General features: G+C 38.8%; 1 protein-coding gene across 11 annotated transcripts in view; it reads right to left on the reverse strand.

The window, feature by feature from the left end:
• Nucleotides 1-20,589, reverse strand: part of ENPP2 (ectonucleotide pyrophosphatase/phosphodiesterase 2) — a 108,656-nt gene that overhangs the window by 60,526 nt on the left and 27,541 nt on the right. For 7 of the 11 annotated variants that reach the window (XM_073893150.1, XM_073893149.1, XM_073893148.1 and 4 more), the window contains exons 2-7: nt 18,945-19,047; nt 9,136-9,291; nt 5,072-5,197; nt 3,017-3,077; nt 941-1,038; nt 636-715 (exon numbers count right to left, since the gene is read on the reverse strand). In XM_073893150.1, coding sequence (XP_073749251.1) covers nt 636-715; nt 941-1,038; nt 3,017-3,077; nt 5,072-5,197; nt 9,136-9,291; nt 18,945-19,047 — 624 coding nt within the window. Of the gene's footprint in view, nt 1-635; nt 716-940; nt 1,039-3,016; nt 3,078-5,071; nt 5,198-9,135; nt 9,292-18,944; nt 19,048-19,259; nt 19,394-20,589 lie in introns of those variants that run through there. The other 4 variants (XM_025871037.2, XM_025871036.2, XM_025871034.2 and 1 more) reach the window with 1 other exon arrangement.

Here is a 20,589-nt window from a genome sequence, read left to right on the forward strand (position 1 = left end):
TTCCTTTTCCCTAAGTTCTACTTCTACCCCAGAACCCCCCAAATTCATAATAATAATAATAAATAAACAAATTATGTTTTTAAAGAAGAAAGCAAGGTAGAATTGGGAGTATCTAAAAACTAAAACAAAGCAGTCAATATTTTTATTTGAAAATTCAGAAAATAGACAACAGATCCTGTGGTATCTGAGAGAAGTTTAATGTACATGTTCAAACAGAAAGGCACCTGAAAAAAAGTTTTCAGTTTTGAAGTGACAGTGAAGTTCAGTCCCCCACAAAGTTAGTAAAAGACATGTACTGTGAACAGCTCACTCAGATAAGATAGAAAACAGATTTTCTTGGAACACTGAGAAACATGTTTTTTAAAATCTCCCTTTAAGTCATTTCAGGATGAAATCTACATCCACACCCTTTGGATCTACACCATTTGAAAAAATACTTACAGGGGCGCCTGGGTGGCTCAGTTGGTTAAGCATCTGCCTTTGGCTCAGGTCATGATCTCAGGGTCTTGGGATTGAGCCTCCCCTGCTCTGCAGGGAGCCTGCTTCTCCCTCTCCCTTTGCCCCTCCCTGCCCTGCTCACTCTCTCTCTCTCTCACTCTCAAATAAATAAATAAAGTCTTAAAAAAAATACTTACAGTGGCCAAAGTATATAAGTTAGGGAAAGTTTTTGTTGGGTACACGGGTCTCATGTAGGGAGAGTGTGTGCCGCAAGACCCTAGGAACAGAATTTCAGACATTAGAGCAAGAGAACCAACAGAAGTCACTTCACGTATGGGAATCCACTGTATAAACTATCAAACACTTGCATTACCATCACTTCTGTATTTCAAATAATAGAACACATTTAAAGCCACATGTCCATAGCTCTCAAAGCCCATAGCTGAGTGTGTACTGTGCAGATCATGGATCCTGATGAGAATATAGTATGAAAAGGACTTACTTAGCTTTTCAATGTGAGGCATGACTTTGCTGCCTTTCTTCATGTATGACGCACGGAAACCGTCCACCGAAAAGATGATTAATGGAGGGCGAACAAACCTTAAACAGTAACATAGTAAAGCTTTAGAAAATGTACTGCCACAAAGTTTCCATTGTGCCTAGTCATTCTCCACAACTGGGACCAAGAATTTCCAAGATGAATCTTCAAGTGAGGCTATCAGGACAAGCCTGGGCTGCCAGCCACATAGCATTTGTGACAACCAAAGTCCACAGTTAAATGACCAAGGTCATAAAATGGCCCGGGAAGGGACTGGACTCCAGATTTCCCCTGCTGCCTCTCACGTGACAAACAAGGTTTTTCACGGTGTATAAAGTTGTTATATTTGCCTGGAATAGGTGTTTTCCCATTTGCTACCTGGAAAACTCCTCTTCATTCCTTAAAACCCACCTCAAGGTTTCCTCTTCTGTAATTTTAGCTGCTCACACTTCTGAATTCCTTTAAGATATTCATTCATACCTCTTTTGTCATTCATATACATATTACATTATTTCGATGCACAGTCTACATCTTATTCATCTTTCTATTTTGTGGACCTAGAGTAGAGCTCCAATAAATGCTTAGCAAATACATGGATGAATGGGTGAATGAAGAAAATGAGCATGAAATTTATAGCAGTGGCACTCCCGTCCCTAAAACTTATAAAAGAATTCTTTTAGGTTTAATCATAAAATAACTTTAAAAATAATCAAAATTGATGAAGATCTTTAAAAAGTTCATCAATAAAGGACCAGACAATCCATTTAACTAGGGCAGGATCTGAAGAAATAGGTCGTTTGTTACAGTCTAAGGATAGAATTGGCCGGTCAGACTTGAGAATACTAAACTATGTGCAACCATTTTTTTCCTGATAGTTTGAAGATAATGCAGCAAGCACAGGCTTGAGTTTATTTGAAGCCACATAAAAAATAAGGTATATTTCAAATGAGTCACAGATAAAGCACTTAGAATAATATCATAGATGCGTTTTTTATTGTCGTGACTGTTACCACTTGACAGGGCTTCTACCACTAGACTGCTTTGTCCACAAAAATAACTGAACACATTTTAAACAGCCGTTCTATTCAGAAAGTCCAAAGGAGTTCAAGTGCCTCATTAAAGCCAAAAGAGGAGATGAAAATAAAGACAATATCAAAATACTTGGATTTTGTGTCGCGGGCTGTGCTGCTTAAAAACAAAAATCCACTTGAACAAATACATTAATGAAAACATACTTGTTGAAAATTTGTTTTCTGCCAGTGATTTTAAGGGTCCATGAATTTTCAACAGTTTCCTGGAAGGTGTAATAAGTGCCTTATGTGGGTCACACTTGAGCTGTGGGGTGTCACTCAAGTCTGGCTGTACCCCAGCAAAGCAGTTTTCAGTAGTTTGTCAAGTTCCTGCAGCATCTGGTAGGAGTTACCAGTTTGGATGATATTTTTGAGAAGTTTTATAGTCCTCCCCACCTCCCCCCCCCCAAAAAAAGGCAGAAGTAGCCCTTCAGGAAAAAACTCTGAAAAAAAAAATAAATCAATGCCAGAAATGTTTCTTTCCTTCTCTGGTGATATTTAGATACACTTTGTAAAACGTTCAGCTATGGTGAAGTATAGAGGATATTCAGTCTTCAATATGTGCAGAGGCAATAAAAGAAAAGGTTTTAAAAACTCACTACTTTGGGGCACCTGGGTGGCTCAGTTGGTTAAGAGCCTGCCTTCAGCTCAGGTCACGATCCCAGGGTCCTGGAATCGAGCCCCGCGTCAGGCTCCCTGCTCAGCAAGGAGTCTGCTTGTCCCTCATTCTCTGCCCCTCCCCTCGCTCTCAAATAAATAAATGAAATCTTTAAAAAAAATAAAAACTCACTATTTCAAGATGTGCATTCTAGCTTTCAACGGATTAATCACTTATAAGTACTTGAGTCTAAGTTTACCTGTATAAGAGGCTCTTGGCTTTACATTGTTTGTCACCATTTATCCATCCAGATCCTGGGATATTTCATCAACTAATACACAAAACTTCATCATATTTATAAAAGGCACTTACCCTGCAGGGCATTCCGGGGTCTTTATTTCCTCACAGTTGTCATCTACCCAGTGTGTCTCTCCTATAAGGGTAAGTGGGTAAATTCACTTGTGAATCTAACTGTCAATACCAACCAGAGCCCTAAAGACCGCAACCCCAGGCCCCATGTCCTGTTGGATACTCGTTGCTTATGGGACACCATCTAAACAGAAACTCTGAAATAAAGTCTAGTGTTGGTTTGGCTTACTAAAGTACACCCATACATAATGGGAAAGCTAATATTTAATAGCCCCAAGTGGTGTTTATGTGAGCCTTCTGAGTCTAAATGGTTTGTAGATAAAAACACCAGTGGCGTCAGTGAACAAAATTTCATGTTTGTTTCCCTCCAGAAATAAACTGTTCGGTCATTAGATGGAACATTCTTTTCTCCACCACCGAACATCTCAAAGCCATAGAAAGTATGGCACAACTTCCCTTTAGTTGAGGGGAAAGGCTTAGAATACTCAGGGATGATAAACGAAAGACTGCAACAGAGAGAGATTTGCCAGTGGATCTGTGTTCAGCCCATGAATTTAGGAAGAAAAATCAAGGATGTCTTTCACTTTTATCTTCCTCCAAGGTCCGAGAGCTTTCCTGAGTTATCCCATCAAGAATGGAGAACAGAAAAGAGCTCAGTTTAAAAATAAAGAAACACAAAAACGAGGCTTCCTTAGGAGAAAATGAAAAATATCAAAAAGCATTTGCTTTAAATGGTCTTAAGGCAAATAAACATCACATGTCTTGACCATACTGGAAATCTCCCTGGTCAACAAGAATCTGACTCCTGGCAATTGGGTACGTTAGTAACATGCTCTTTCCTTAAAGTGGGAGAAGCTTTACCACATATCTAGTAACCCAGGGCTCACACATGGGCCTCACAAAAGTACTGCAACTAGAATTTTTAATCAGCAAAAGCCAGTGTTTACTGGTTCAGTGACCAATGACACCTAGGACTTTTTTCTTTATTTTCTCTTCTAATAGCCTCTGTGGTTTATTGTTACATTTACTACAGAGGGGGGGAAAAAGGGAAAAGGAATAAAATTCTCAATCAATTGTATGCTTTATCAAAAGTTACAATAATTGCTTGGGCAGGGGAAATTTTCCAAATTCAGGATTAATGGAATATCTTCCTGCCACAAACTGAACACTAAAAACATCTCAGAACCGATTTGCTTTTTCCCCTGAAATCTTTTCATGGAAACTCTTCTTAAATGTTCCGTGTCACAGCTAGGAAGAAGGACTTAATTTTGACAAAGTTTACGTAAAGATTCTTGGATCTTTCCATTAACCTCTGTAAGTGGGTGCTGTGGTAACTTCAACTCCTTGAAGAGAGAAACATCATCTTTTATATTTTCGTTAGTCCACCGACTACTATTTACTATTAGAATAAAACCATCATATTCTGCAATCGACCATAAACAGTGAACCGATATGCACATATAGCTTTGGGAGCTATGGGTGCACTGACCCTCCTTACCAGCTAGTACACCCATCTTTAGGCCGCTGCTAGTGCTTCAGTTTACAGCTTACATCCAGTAGGTACAAAAGCCATGCCCCCCCCTCCACCCTGCCTCAAGGGTAAAAATGCTGCAATTTACCTTCCAGTAAACAGGCCAAGGTGAGACTTCCCCTAAAACCACGTCCCTGCTGGCCACCCCCCTACCCTGGTTTCCCTTGCTCCCTTACACAGTTTTCCTGCAGAACATTCCCTCAATACATTCCATGAATGGAATTCCGTCTCAAGCTCTGCTTTTAAACGACCTGATCTCAGACCAAGACAGGAAATTTAGAAATCTCTTCATTATTATGATGCTACCACATTCTGGAATTTGGGGTGATTTCCTTGTCATTTCAGATCAGTGAAATGCAGGGAAGCAAAACTAAGAAAGAGGCACGGGAAGTTAAAAAAACACAACTCCTTCCCTCCTCCCAAACCCATATCCAAGGTGTTGGAGCCACAACATCCAAGATTCCTGGGAGCATCTCCAGTTTTTATTCTTTTAAAGCTCCAGCCAACGAACCCACGGACACCTGTACCTTTGCAAACCACTTGGTAATTAGTACAGCAGTCTCCCCTGGCCAAGCAGTCCTCCGAGCAGTGACAAGCATTGTCTTCATTTCGTACTTCTCCGCATCTGTCCTTGGTACACTCCCAGCCACCAGCTGAAATCGGCACAATATAACACTTAACACTGCTTCTCACAAACCAAATGAAAGGGGCCACAATTGCTTACAAGTGTTGCCAACAAAAAGAGCTAAAATCCCACATCATTTAATCTGCTTGTGAAATTAGAGTTGGCCTGAGGCCTAGATGATATTTGGAGGACTTACAAATAGGTTGAATCCCTAATTTTTCAAATCAGAGTCCAAAGCCAAACATAATTGGGCTCCTTTGGGAAAATGGAACCCTTATCATTTGTATACTGTACTAAAAAACAAAACAAAACAGTAAAATGTATGGTATGTAAGGTTTGTGATAGGAGTTTCTACCATCGTAGGCATAGTCACCAAAGCTGGGCTCGTTTATTTCCCAAAGTAGCTTTACTTGACTTTAATGTGCTTGATTTAAATACAAATGATAGTGCAACCAAATCCTCTACCTGCTATAAGTTGCAGCTGAAGGGTCAAGTCCTAAACAGACACGCAGAGTTTAAAGGGATATGAAAAAACACTCACAGTTCCAACCATTGACCAAAATGTGGCCCTATCTACAAGGAGAGGTCACAGCCCCTCCTTTCCAGGGGGCTAGTAGATGGGTTACAGATTTCTGTCTGAGCATACTTGGTCGAGAGCTCATGGTTTAACTCTATCAACAGGAAATATTTAGACAATATTTTCATCTAGAAAAGAGTGCTATCTTTTTTTGCTTGCCTTTTCATCCACTAGACTGTAAACCCCATAGCCGGAAAAAAAATCACATCTCTCTTTTCACCATGACATCTCCAGTGCCTGAGACTGTGCCCGGCATGTGTTAGGTGTTCCATGAACATTCATTCAATCTGCTTGCAAATTACCATGAAAATAAAATGTGACTCTTTACATTCAAGACTGATACACTGAGAAACTTCATAATGGATTCACTTATTCAATAAATATTTCTATTATGCTTTCCATGCTCTAGGTGCTGGGGAGGTCATGAAGAACAAGAGAGACAAGACAGGCCATCTTCATGGAGCTTATATTTCAACTGGGAAAGAAAGACCATAAGCAAGTAGACCGGTAGAAACAAGATAATTTCAGCTTGTGCTAAGTGCTATGAAGGAAATCATAGGATGGTACTGATAGAGAGTGACAGGGTGGAAAGCGCATGCTACTTGACATAGAATGGTCAAGAAAGCCCTCTCTGAGCTAAGGACACTTGAGGTCTTCATCTCTTAAAATATGTCATAAGTGGAAGGCAATGGTTTTAGGAAGCAATGTTGCTTCTTAGTAATATTCTACCAACGGACACTTTGCTAGGTGAATAAATGGATAAAGAGGTACTAGTTGCCATGCTAGAAAACCAGACAACTACTGTTTAATTTCCACTCTTTTAGAATTACCTTTGTATCCAAATTCTGTTCTCTGATTTTTTGATATCCCCCCCTTCCTCTGACTTCTTTTCCCAAGCAGATGAAATGCTTGGAATTCCTTTATTCAGGACCTGCTATTCCCAATGGTTAGCAATTTTCCAAGGTTGCTTGGACTGATTTTTTTTTTCCCAAATCAAGGATAACTCTTAACCAATATACTTTTATTGCTGCCCTAGTTCCTTAGAAAATCCCTTTGTTTACAAAAAAGTATCACTATTGACAAGCTAAATTTATTGAGGAACTACCAGCTTTGTGTAAGAATGGAATTTTAAAAAGCCAGGATTCAGAGTGAACCACAAGCAAGGTAGGAGTCAGTCAACTGTACAATTTTGAAAGCAAACACAGAAATAAACAGGAAAAAAAAAACATTTAACCTTATGGAATAATAGGAGAGTTACCTATCAGATCAGATAAAGACTTTTTTTTAATGAGAATATATATTTTAAAAGTGAGGATATGTTGAAAAGGGAGTGGTGAAAGGCTCTTGTGCCCTTTGAGAGGAATATAAACTTTGAGAAGTGTTAATTTTGTAATATATTACATTTTAATATTTAATATATTTAATATATTTAAAATATTTAAATTTTAAAAATGCACACTTTGATTCAAAAATCCCACTCCTAGGAATTTATCATAAGGAAAACAGACAAAAATATGAATATGCATGAACGACATTCATTGATACATTGTTCATAATAGCAACAATTGGGGAAAATCTAAATGCTGATCAGTTACTCAGTGAAGCAGGTTGCGCATCTGTTCAATGGAATACTATGTAGGCATTCAAAAGGATGGTGTGTAAAGAGATATATAAGTACAGACACACCCCCTCCCAGGCATATACATATACACACTCGTATAAATACACATACACGCACATATAGTGGTGAGGGTCTATGCTGAAACATTGTGCTTATCTCTAGAAAATGGCTTGTGCTATCACAGTAGGATCTCAGAGACTTTTGTTTTCTCCTTCAACCTTTTGTTATTATTTGATATTTGATTCTTCCACATTTGGCATACATCATCTTGGTACACAGGAAAATAAACTACTTCAAAAATGTTATTATCGTCCATATTTATTACACCTGGAAAGAGAGGCATGAAGGACATTCAGAGAGAGCTAAGCTGGAGTGAAGACATCCACTAAACTTTGCAAGGAGTTCTAAGATCAGGAATCCAGACTGCTGAGATGACATGTCAGAGGCCAGATGCTCATGGTGCAGAGGACACAAGCATCATTTAGGTCCCCGGGGCCAAGCAATCACAGGCTGCTGGTTTGAAATAATGTTTTAGAGCCAAAGAACTCTACTAGAACATCTGTTCCATCCATATGTTCAGTTTACAAGGTTCTCAGCATTTAAGTTTGCAGACTCACAACTAAGGAACCTGGGAGAAGTTCCAAAGGAAAGTAACAAGAAAAAAAAAATGGCTACATGCTTGGAAAATGTATTATACAGAAAACAGCCTAATAAAACTCTTCTTGTTTGGACGGGGGGAAAGCAAACAAACCAGAACTAGTAAGAGAGCTGGCATCGGTTTTCATATAAATCAAGGGCTATTTCTTTAGTAAAGGAGAATAATGTATGTTTCTAATGATATCATTAGAAAGATAAGGCTAATATTAGTGATAATATGAGTCAGGTTTTTGAAAGAATCATCTCAATCATAAAAGTCCAAAGACAAGTAATAACTTGTCAAGGAAGCTGTCGAATCTCTGCATTTAGTGATCTTAACAGGGTTGACGGTCATCTTTGGCAGAGTTTGCATACGATGTTGCCCAGAGGCGTGCTGGAGAGCCTACAAGGTATCTCCAGAGTCCTATCTAAAGTGTCAGGCTTTGGAAACAGAGCAGGTGGGGTGGCAAATGTCTACAAAGGTGCTTCTTCTCAACTCAAGAGTATTCATTCTGAAGTCCATATGTTCTACTGATGGTTCCAGTATAGAAGACATGGAAAGAAAGGCCAGGATGAGTGAGAGGAATATTTTAGAGCTACCCTGAGCATGTGACCCCAAGTAGAATTCCATAACAACTTTCCACCTGCGCAGAGAATGGGGAATTACATCAGGGTGGGCCAACAGTTACTACATGATAAGATGAAATAACACAAATGCTATACACTGAGCAGGCAAGCAAAAATTTAAAAAAATGAAAATTAAAACAGAAAAGCCCCAACCCTTAAGAATGCTCACAGTCTCAGCCCATGTGCCCTAGCAGTGAATGTGGGAATTGACAGCAAGAGACAGAAATGATGAATATGAGGGGGGGAAAAAAGCACCTGAACATAAATACTTCCAAAACTAATAAAATAATGATTGTAGTTGCAAAGAACATTCTTTGGGTAAGCCTGGTATGCAAACAATAGTCACACGGGGTATACTCATAATACAATCGATAATCATTCAAGAAACAAAACCAACCCGCACAGTTTGGTTTGGCCAAAGCAGGGTGGCAATGTCAGGGAGAAGAGCAGCCAAGGGCCTTCAAGCCATCCAATCAAGTCTCCAGAGGACTCAAAAGTTACCCACCTGTCTTCAAACAAAGCTCATCAAAGTCATGGCAGCAACTGCTGTAGCTCTTACATAGGTTATCACAACGACAATCAGGGGGTCCAACCTCTTGAAGTTCAAAGCATCTGCCCTTGCATGATCCAGAGGTGTTGGTCCAGGGGGAGTCTGATAACACTGCAAGATACAAGAGGCAAGGGCAATGGAATTGGGAAATGGGTCATGTCATTGTGGAGAGGGGACAAGTGGGAAGGAGCGCAGAGTGGTGACATAGTCAGGCTCTAACTGAGCAGCCTGGAGCCATCACCTGCTAGCTGGGCAGGTTGCCATGGACTCTGGGCAGGTTGCCATGGACTCTTGGCAGGTTGCTAAGCCTCTTATGCCAGTGTCCTCATCTGCAAAGTGGGGGGATTAATGAAAGTAACTGGAGATTATAATGAGAATTCGAGGAAACAATCCATGCAGAACACTTAGCAGTCTGTTAGACACAGAAAGTACAATGTATGTTGGCTGTTGGTTTTATTGTACTGTTTACAATTATTATTACTACAAATCTGGGGCGGTTAGCATCTCTGTGGATGCTGATGATGCCAACAGAGAAGAGAACATTGATGTACACACTTAGAAAAAAGAGTTCATTTCCCTCTTTGAAAATCCGTAACTTTTTGTAAGGAGATTTGAAGCTAAATGTTCTGAGAACAGTCTGAACATAGGGAACTGAAATAGGAGACTTGTAAGATCTCTTCCAGCCATTAAATCTATACCCATAACTGGAGTAACACAAACACAAACATCACAATCTCAGCTTGTCAAAAATAAACTCTATTTTCTATGATACAACTATATATCTAGAAATCTCAAGAATCAGTTAAAAATTTTGGGGGGGAACAGACAAAAATTCTACATGTTTGTATGATATAAGCAATTAAGTTCAAAAATTCAATGGAAGTTCCATTCATCATAGTGCCTAAAAGATATGATATCTAGGTATAAATTTCATCAGACATGTGTAGGACCTACCTGAAGAACACATTAAAACTCTACAGAAAGATATTTCAAAAGATTTCATTACATGGAAAGATATACCATCTTGGAGATAAAAATAATTGATATTATAAAAATATCAGTTCTTCCTAATTAAACTTGAAGATTCAATGCAACCACAATAAAAACATAGAGGAGTTTTTTAAACTGGAGAGGATATTAAAAGTTTATAAAAAATGAATATATGAAATGAAAAACACTGGAAAGGAAGAGTAATTTGGTGAAGACTAGATAGTAAAGTATACTCTGAAGTTAAATAATTAAAACAGTTTGTACCAGGAAATAAGTAGATCAGTGCTGAGGGTGGGGATGGGAAATAGAGCCGAATTTATTTATAATGAAAGCAATTGGAGAAAGAAAGAAGGATTAGTCAGGAGGTGAAAGAAGGATTAATTAGTAAGTAGTGCTAGAATAACTGGCTGACGAGAAAAAAAAAAGCTGTATCCTCATTCTAGCTTACAAAATAATTAATTTCTGATGAATGGAAAGTGTAAGCAGTGTCCTACCTGTTTTCAAAAATGAAAATTTTTGTAAAACAGAACACAATTTGGAAATGCATATGAATCTTTCACCCAAAAATTCCATTACTAGAAATTCACTTCTCGTGTATATTTGCAAAATTTTGTCAAGATATATGTACAAGAATCACCGTATCCATAGGTGGAATATTGCCCCAGCCCTTAAAAAGAATGAGTCAGATCTGTGTAGGCTGATATGGAAAGATCTACAAAATATACAAACATGTGTTTTTAAAGAGCAAAGTGACAGAATAGTATGATAGTATTAAATATTACGCATTATATTTTGTGTCAAAAATAGAGGGAAAGAGAGCAATGAGGATATAAATAAATATAAAAATAAAAACAGAGCCAGAGAAGGGGGGGCGGCAGAGGCATTGAGAAAAGGTACAGGTGTCAATAACCTCCGTCCCCTCCCCCACCCTCCCCACAAGAAACTCTTTACAGGACTTATATTTGAGCAAAATGACTGAGAAAGAGAGAAGCAGAGGGATTTTTTTTACCTTTCTGTAGTTTGAAACTTCTACAATTTTATAAATGTCTTTTGTTTGTTTGCTTTCTTCTATCTCATATATATATATATATATATATATATATATATATCCATGTGTGTATATATGTATAAAGTATATATTATATAATATATATTATATATAAATAGCTTAACAAATTTCATTGATGACATGCTATGTATAATCTTATTTCCTTATTTATGTTTATGAATTTTTCATTTTTTTACAATGAGCACACATTACTTTTAAAAACAAGCAAACATAAGCAGGCAGAGAACAGAAGTTAAATAACATTTCCAGGTTCACTGAAGCCATTTATCTGAACATCCCGTTCATCCCTCAGTCCCTTGTCCTTTTAAAAGTCAGAGTCACCCAATCCTAGTCTTTATGGCATCAGATCAGTTCAAGTAAAGCAAACAGATTCACTAGACCATGAGATGTGAAACGCTTGCGCATGGTTGATTCTGGGATGTTGAAACACGTACAAACCGCACCGGCTCAGTTTAGGAAATAATGTCAGGTTTCCAATGCAGTGCCTTACCCCTGGTTCAAAAACCACATTTTTCTATTGATTTTGGCCAACCTATCAACAGTGCATGCTGGGCCATAAGACACTGTAGGAGGGGGGGGGTTGAGATGCGCAAAAAGTAAAATAGAGAAAGCCCTATAGTAAAAACAAAGACAAGAAAAACACTTATAATTGAATTATTCCTTGTTTTAAAGGTACTGCTTAGCCAGAATCAGTAGCCGTCTAATAAATTCTGAGCAGAATTCATTCCCATGAGCTGCATACATAAATATGCTCAGCCACGCTTATCGCTGAGATAATGCTAAGAGGTCCAAAGGCACATTGTTCGCAGTTGTTGACTTGTCCTGTCTTCTCTTCTTTATGGTGTCCAGCCTGCATTCGAAATATTCCTCCAATCATGCCCTTTGCTTTTCCTTCATCACAATCTCTTCCCTATTTCTCTCTTTATTTTTAAAACATCTGTGTGGAATTTTAGTCATTTTAAACCTTTCTCCATCCATGCTGGTCACGTGATTTTTACTATATTCTTACAGCCTTGATTATTCTCTGACTGTATCCCCCACTTTGTTTTTGAAAAATAATTGAATCTCACTCAATAACTTACACCCTAATGATAATCTTCTTTGCCAAACCTTAAATGGAAGACAGCTTTGTTAAGGAAGAGTTGCTTTTACACTCATCATGCAAACACACAGATCATAAAAAGTGTTGGACTCGATGTTTACCAACAGCTTGCAAGTAAGAATAAATTCTAGGGCCAGTATGGACTAGGGACACATATGCCAAATTCACTCTTGGCTGGCTTGGACTCAGCTGACAATGGCAACAAGAGAAATGGGAAGATGAATTGATCCATGTAGTTCTTCCAATCCAATAATCTCAAGAATTTGAACTTCTGCACCTCTTTTAAATCAAATTAGGTGATAGAGTCACATTCACTTTGCCATTCCAGGGCCCATCCCACCCCGGCCATCTTCCATAACAAGCTCTAATCCCCATGCTTTTCTAGCTCTGCAATCATCCTCCACGTTTGGCTTTTTCATTCCACGCCCATGTCTCATGTCCTTCCCCCCACACCAGCCTAAGGACAGATTTGAGGTCTTCACTTTTTATTGGAAAATTTTAATATAGAAAGATTCTCTGACTTAGTATACGTCTAAATTCTAAAATCTGTAGCTTTCCTTTACCTGACCTAAATCAAGTTCTATAATTTATTGAACAGTGTGATGAAAACTGCAGGATCAGTGGATTTGTGGTGTCTCATAATTACTGAGACTTCCATAAAAGCTCAGAACCAACAAGGAAGACAAAAGACAAAAACAAACACCTTGAAAGGATCAAGACAAAAATGTGTGATAAGTATGGAGGTTTAGAATTTCATACGAGACATTTGCCAATAGTTTTATGAGATTCAAATTCTATCACTGCCTTCTTAATTACATATTTAAATAATGTTATTTGGCTTAAAGATGCAACTCAGTTCCAGAATCTTAAAAAATAACTCTTAGAGTCTACACACACATTTTCTTATAATAGGGACTTCAAATTTTAAAACACATATATGTACATATACGAAAGGCATAAAAAAGTGCTATACATTCCTTATTTTTCACAGAAGCATTTCATGATTTAAAAACCACCAACATAAAAACATGATTTATTACACTCAAATTCATAATTCTCATAGAAACAAGTGAAATTATTTTCACTTAAGTAAAATCTTATTTCTAAAACATTCCATCGGGGCACCTGGGTGATTAAGTCGTTTGAACATCTGACTATTGATTTCGACTCAGGTCATGATCTCGGGGTCATGAGATTGAGTCCCACATTGGGCTCCACGCTCAGCGCAGAGTCTGCTTGAGATTCCCTCTCTCCCTCTTCCCTCTACCCCTCCTCTCCAACCACTCTTTAAATAAATACATAAAATCTTTCTAAAAAGATAAAAAATAAAACATTCCATCTTACCATACATACACAGAGGCGGTGTCATAGAATTCTGGTGCCATTTATATGGGGAAAAACTACCAATAATTTAATAGACCATTGGAAAGAACGTAATTCATGATAAGAGTCGTGACCTACTCGTGAGTTCATCCCAGACCCTCAGTCCTATTTTCCTCTAAATCCCTCTGCAAAATAGAAATTTTCTGATTTGGGTGATGACTGGTGAGGGAAGCAGTATTTAAGTTTGAAAACCTTTAGTTTCCTAAAGCTGGGAGACTCTTTCTTCTAAGCTTTGCGTGGTGATCCTGTGTCCAGGGTTTGAGAGATGGCACCCTATCTGTTCCTCCTGTTCTCTGTGGTCCTCCGCCCAAGTGCTTCCTAAAAGTGAGAGGAAAGCCTTGCAATGGGCTGTGGGCTGTGGTTATGCCGCCTCCTGTTGAAGAACACTGACACAGAACTGGTTTTCCTCTGTCTGCCTGCCGTGTCTAAAGCAAAACCACAGGGAAAGGAGGTGGTCAACGTGGACGACATTCAAGATGCTGACCAACTCTAACATTTAATGCCGTCTTATGCCTCTTCTGGAGTATATGATTCATCCTTTATGGTCATACTTTCTTGTACCGCAGTGGCCATGTGTTCTTGATACCATTGACCTCAGCCCATAGTGAGCAGCATTTACATACTGGCCTCTATGTTAGTATTCTCTGCTTCCTAAAGACATCAGTTCCCATAAATACCCCTACGGTGGCATCCAATCTCCTCCTCGTCAGATTCTGGACCAGCTTTCATGGACAACTTTTTCAGTAAATAGGTCTACCTGGGAAGTTTTCAGGCACCTGCACTTTTAAAGCATTTATAAACACAACGTTCTCATGTAGAAAGATCTTGTAAACTAGAAGAAAACAGTTTTCTATGCAATGTAAATAAAAGAGATTAAAAACTTTAGTTCAACTTTTAAACCCCTCAAGTAGCATTTATGATGGTAGTCAGTAGAGTATGTCTGAATGGTTTGCAAATCTGCCCCCAAACAATGAAATGCTGTCATCAAAATCACAGGTACTGGCAACTTGAAAAAGTAAAAATTTAGACACTGGTCTTGGAACATAAGTGAAGATAAATTAAATGTATCATCATATATTTAACACTTTATATTCTCAACAACCCTAATATTGCATTTTGTTCTCAAAAACCTTTTCTGATAAAGAGGCAACATTATTCCTGTTTTTCTGGTTGGAAAATCAGAACCCTCAGACTAATCCGAGCTAGCAAGGGCCTGGCTAAAATTTTAGACCATCTGAATACAACTATAGCACTGTTTTTGTTCACAAAGGATTTTTCCAGATTCTGCACACAGGCTATGAGTTTGATGAAGACCTGATTTGGAAAGGTTTTTTGGTTCAAGAATCTATGTGAATAACTATTGAGGACCGAGATTTCTGGTCACACAGACAAGATAGAGGATTCTGTATAGTTTTAAGATAAATGAAAAACCCCTACTCCAGAGCTCCATTTAACAAAGCCCTGAAAGACCTGTGCCCTCCTTAGACTCTTCTTCAGACAATTTTCTTCCATTTACTTAAAACACCCTATGACTCAAGGCGCCTGGGTGACTCGGTTAAGCAACTGACTCTTGATTTCGGCTCAGGTCATGATCTCAGTGTTGTGAGATCGAATCCCATGTCAGGCTCCGTCCTGTGCGTGGAGCCTGCTTCATAGTCTCTGTCTCCCGGTCCCTCTGTCCCTCCCCTCCTTGTCTCTCTCAATAAACAAACAAACACCCCTGACTCTACGTTATATTTAACATCAAGTCCCATCAAGTCACGACAGAGTCTTCCTTCCAGAATCACGGCTGTTGTATTTGTCAGCTTTGCAGTTTCCTACATGCTATTCTTCATCATTGAGACAGTTTTTCATTGTAGAATGAGATTCCAAAACTTTATCGGATGAACCAAACCTTCCCATTCCTCTTAACCATTGTTGTTTTCTCTGTGATTCACAGACTCGCTTCACTCATAAAGCTGTGAGAGGCCCTCCTCCTTTTACATTTACCCATGAATTTCGTTCACATTCACACACTTCTAAACTTTGGAGCCACTAAAAATGATGACGAGTTGGTTGAGGCTTTCGAGTCTCCATTAGCCAGTTTATCCACAAGCTCACAAATTTCCCTGTGTCTTCCAAGTATCAAGTCGCTTATATTTCAGAGGCTATCCCATTTCCATCTGGAGACTGAAAGGGAATCTATCACAAACTTCAGTAAAATTACCTCCATTCTCACACCACAAACATACACATATGCACATGTACGTGAGTGCATGCACGCACACCTGTATACACATAAATTCTCTTGCAATCTTAAAGGTTAATCAAGCTGGCTACACCAGATGTATGAACAAAGATGTCGAAATGATGTGCACTCATTATTTACATTTTCCTTGAAAATGTATTCTAGCCATCCCAAGCACCTGATTGTCCATTATATTCACCCAATAGAATCATAATTAGCTCTGCTCATTTCATCTCTCCTAATAAATCCATAGATCTTTTATCATCTGGTAGAAAAATCCTATTCTACCAGTACTTCCGATAGATCACTAGGTCCTAACAATATATCCAGCCAACAAGTGTGCTAGTTAGTTAATTATAACAGTCTGTTTGCACTGCCACAGCCTTGAAACTAACACCCCAGTCCATAGTACAGCAGTGAGGGTCTGCCCTCTGTGTAGAACATTCTCACCTGTTGCTGAGGACTGTGAGAAACTACATTTACCAAGCAAGGAAGTACACGCTTTTGAATGGGAGATCTTGCTCTGGTCAGTCTGCAGCTAGCTAGCCATATATTAATACCCTTTGTGTTCCATTTGGTCAACAGTCTTGAAGCACTGAGCTTCTCAGGATTTCTTTGGAACATGAAAGCATTGCTGAAAATAGGCATGGTTGCCTTTCCTTTTTAGTATCTTGTCCTAATACATATATAAAAGTTTGCCTGATGCTTTCTGATGTGAAGGCCTTGCTTACAGAATAACCAACCACATGCATTATTTGAGGGAGGCCCTTTCTAGGCACATACAACATTTAAAAAGATGAACATGCTTAAACTCTCTGCCCTATGCTCTCAACCAGTTTCCAAAGTACATCTCTGGTCTATATTCCAGAGAAAACAACCACTAGTGCCTAAAAAGCCGGTAAACTACAGCAACAGAAAAATTAAAAATAAAAAGTGTTCAGGCATACCCAAATCCTAAAACTCAGACTTAAATGGCATTGTATCCCAACTAAGCTTCAAAGAGGTAGAATTTCCACTAAAAAATTATTTTAGAAGATACCATAAAGGCCTAAAATAATCAATGATTTAATTAAATAATTCAAGAAGCAAATAGTCTGTACTACATTTAAGATCACTCAGATGTATACATTATAATATAGATTATATTATTTTTACAGAAGTAACATAGACTCAATAGTTCTTAGAGCTGTTTCTTATAATGTATGGAGATAATTATACACAAAATACATTTAAGGATTAATAAATCTGTTCTATACTTTTCAAGTTCTCCAGTAGAGCACATACAAATCCAAGAGTCAATGAAACAGAACGGATGGAATCACGAGCTTTTCTTTTTAATCCAGAAGGAAACTTAGAAATCATCCAGGCCTGCTTCTCGTTATACAGCTAAGGACACAGACGTCACAAGTGACTTGCCCAAGGCCACACGGCAAATTCTATGGATCCAGGTTGTCAGTCCAGAACCTTCATGTTTCCCAAAAAGAGTCAACTTTGAAAATAATGAGTGACTTGATTTTACACATTCATTAAGAAAACAGTTTGTCCTCTCAGTTTTGGCTGAAGTAATATAGGACTATGAAACAGAAAAGAAGTTCCTTTTAGGATGCATTGGAAAGAACCAGCAGTGGGCTCTCAAGCTGCTAGCTTGCCCATATGAAGATACTAAGAATCCAGTCCCCCTTCCCGTCTGTGCAGTTATAGTCAGTGCTAATGGGTATCATACTTGTCTGGAACAAGAAAAAGAGGTCTTTGAAGACAGCATTTGTCACCAATAAAAACAGGATTCTCCAGCCCAGTGATCTCCTCTCCTCTCCCTCCCTAACAGAAGACAACTTATTTTGTCCATTTGGCTCACTGGGGGTGCAATTTTTATGATCTATTGTCTCACTTTTCACCCCAACCACACCCCACTTTGACTCATTAAACTACTTCTAATATTATTCTTTCAACCTTCTGGCATGACTCAAAAGCAACTTACTTGATGCAAGGAAGACCTAGTATTCCATCAATATATGTATCCTGACTTGGTTAATAAAAGTTCATGCTGGCTGAGCAGAGACAGGTGACCGTCTTTTAGATCAGTCAGGTCAAAAAATACAGAGAAATTCAAAATCCGCAGGAAAGCAGACAAACACACTGAGATGTCAGAGAAAGTCAAGAAAATATTGCCCCCTAGAGTACCCATTACTTAATATGTAATTTTTATTTATAAAACCATCAGCAGCTCCAATTTCCAGGAAATTAACCAACTCATTACTTAAGACCTGGTCAGTTAAGCCCCCTTGGTCTGCACAAGGAGCTCCTTTATAAGAATTCCCACACTGCTTATGGCGCAGTGTATTGTAAAAGGAAACTCTTTCACTTTGGTTCTATTAGTTAAGTCAAGGTACACTATTAAAACTTACCTTTCCTTATGCCAAAAGAGAAAACTGGGCGCAAGTCAATCCTGTAAGGTCTTCAAAGCACCTCTTCTCTCTTATATTTTCCCTATTTTAGGTAATTCTTAATCTCATCTCATAGTCCTAAATGCTGAAGTTTCAGAAAGACAGTTCACTGCTTTTTTCTGCCACTCCTTTTTTTTTTTTTTTTTTGGAGATCAGAAGTTTCTGGAGACAAATATTACATCCTATGTCACATGACAATAAATCAAATTCATGTCTCTCCAATATTAAACCAGCACCTGTTCCCACCACTTCTATCTTAGCCTTGTCTGTTAGCAAGAGTTTGAATTTTATCTTAACATTTATAAGTTCCAGAGTACAAAGATTGAAATAGCCTGTTAATCACAGAGCAAGCATACATGTTCTCGTAATTAAAACCACATTCTCTCACCTGAATTACACACAGAGCTATTTTTACTCCAAAGAAATCTAAGGCTCAATTAGTTATACTGCAAGATTAGCTTAAAGATGAGTTTCTTCCGGAGCTTATATTGATTATCCAGTGCATAATATTTTAAAAGGACTGAGAGTGCGAACAGTCGCTACACTTACCTGTAGGAGGGCCTTCATCCCATCCTTCTGCCCTCTTAATTCGATTTGCTGTGAATCCTAAGCAGATATTGACTCCAACAGCAAAAGTGAACAGCGATATTACCTAAGGGAATAAGGAGATCAAGGTGTCAGGCCAATTAGTCAAATGACATGAAGGCAATTCAGAGGACTTCAACATCAGCACCCCATCCTACAACTTCCAAAAAACTTCCGTAACGTGCTGTCTTCGGTTTTAAAACAAAAAGAAAAATCCAAAATCAGGACCTGCTTCTCCACATCAAGTCCTTCCCCCGGTGATGCCATCATCTATCCTACCTGATCGGGCCGGAACGGGCTTCTCCTGGCCATGGCAGAGGGTTCTTGGAAAGCCTCTTGCACTGTGTTCTCTCTTGCCTACACTGAATGTACTGCTTTTTGGGGCTCTGAGTTCAGTCTATTAACTACAAGTAATCCCACCTGGGAAGTTGACAGCCTCCTCTGATTTGTCCGGAGCTGGATTTCATCAGGATTGGTTCACAAATGGCAGCTCTGAGCCTAAGAGGCTTGAAACATCCCTCTGCTTCTCTCCACCCCCTTATCGGTCCCGCCCCTCACACACACACACACACACACACACACACACACACACACACACTTTCATGTGGTTTCCTCTGGTAACATGAGGGTTTCTTATGTTGCTGTGGCCAATAACAGTGCATGTTCATTTTCCTTCCCTCACAAAAACATGGTTTTAAAAAAGAAACCAAATGTATTTGATCCGATAAAAACAAAACAGAACTGTAAAAGGGTTTCCACCAGCTTTAAGCTTTTAAGGTTTACAATGTAGTTATTCAATGTAGTCAACCTCACGACTTTATTTAAAAAAAAAAAAACAAGGAAAGTTTTATAATTTATAAACCTAACAACTTTCCCTGTCTTTCCCATTTATTTATTTTTTCTGGCAGTTTAAATGACCCTGTCCCTACTGCCACATTCTCAGCTACTCCCAACTACTCAAATATTTCTCACGATAAAATCTCCCAAGATTGTAACTAACACAAGAGATAGCATTATTTTTCCTCGTGGTGTTGTTAGCCTTTAGAGAAGTAACTTTTATCAAAATACTGGGAATGCCAGCTAAGCAGCAGAGAGTCCTTCTGCCCTGTGCGGAAGGACAAAGTATCTTCAGCCTGTCTCTTCTTCCTGAAAAAAAAAACTGTCAGCTTGGTTTTTATTGGGGGGGAGGGGAGGGAGGACAGAGGGGGAGGGGCTGGATGGGGAAGCTTTATTAGTGATTGAATTTAGGAAGGAAATCTCAATGGCAGCAAGAAGTTAGCTTTAAAAACAGTTTCCCTGATTATTTTCCAGTTGCATGGTCCTCTAGCCCCCAAACGCTGTCCTTTAAGGCTGTTGTAAATGTTAAAAGTTTCTTTATGAAGCATTTGGCAACCAGGAGTCTTCTAAAAGAAATCAAGATCTCTAAATCTGAAAGTTATTTAAATATTGTCTGCTTTTCAGATTCAAAGGAGGGAAGAAGGCTGGCCTTTGGTTTCCCTTGCGCCAGGCCCGGGGACCATCAATCTTGCGCTGAGCATCTGTGTGTCCATAAACAAATACAGCGCTTACCATGCAACACATTACTAATGGGGCAGTGGCTGGGCTCAAA

Source organism: Callorhinus ursinus, unplaced genomic scaffold, assembly GCF_003265705.2.
Source record: "Callorhinus ursinus isolate GAN/ISIS: 27379988/994484 unplaced genomic scaffold, GSC_fseal_2.0 scaffold5, whole genome shotgun sequence".
NCBI lineage: Eukaryota > Metazoa > Chordata > Mammalia > Carnivora > Otariidae > Callorhinus > Callorhinus ursinus.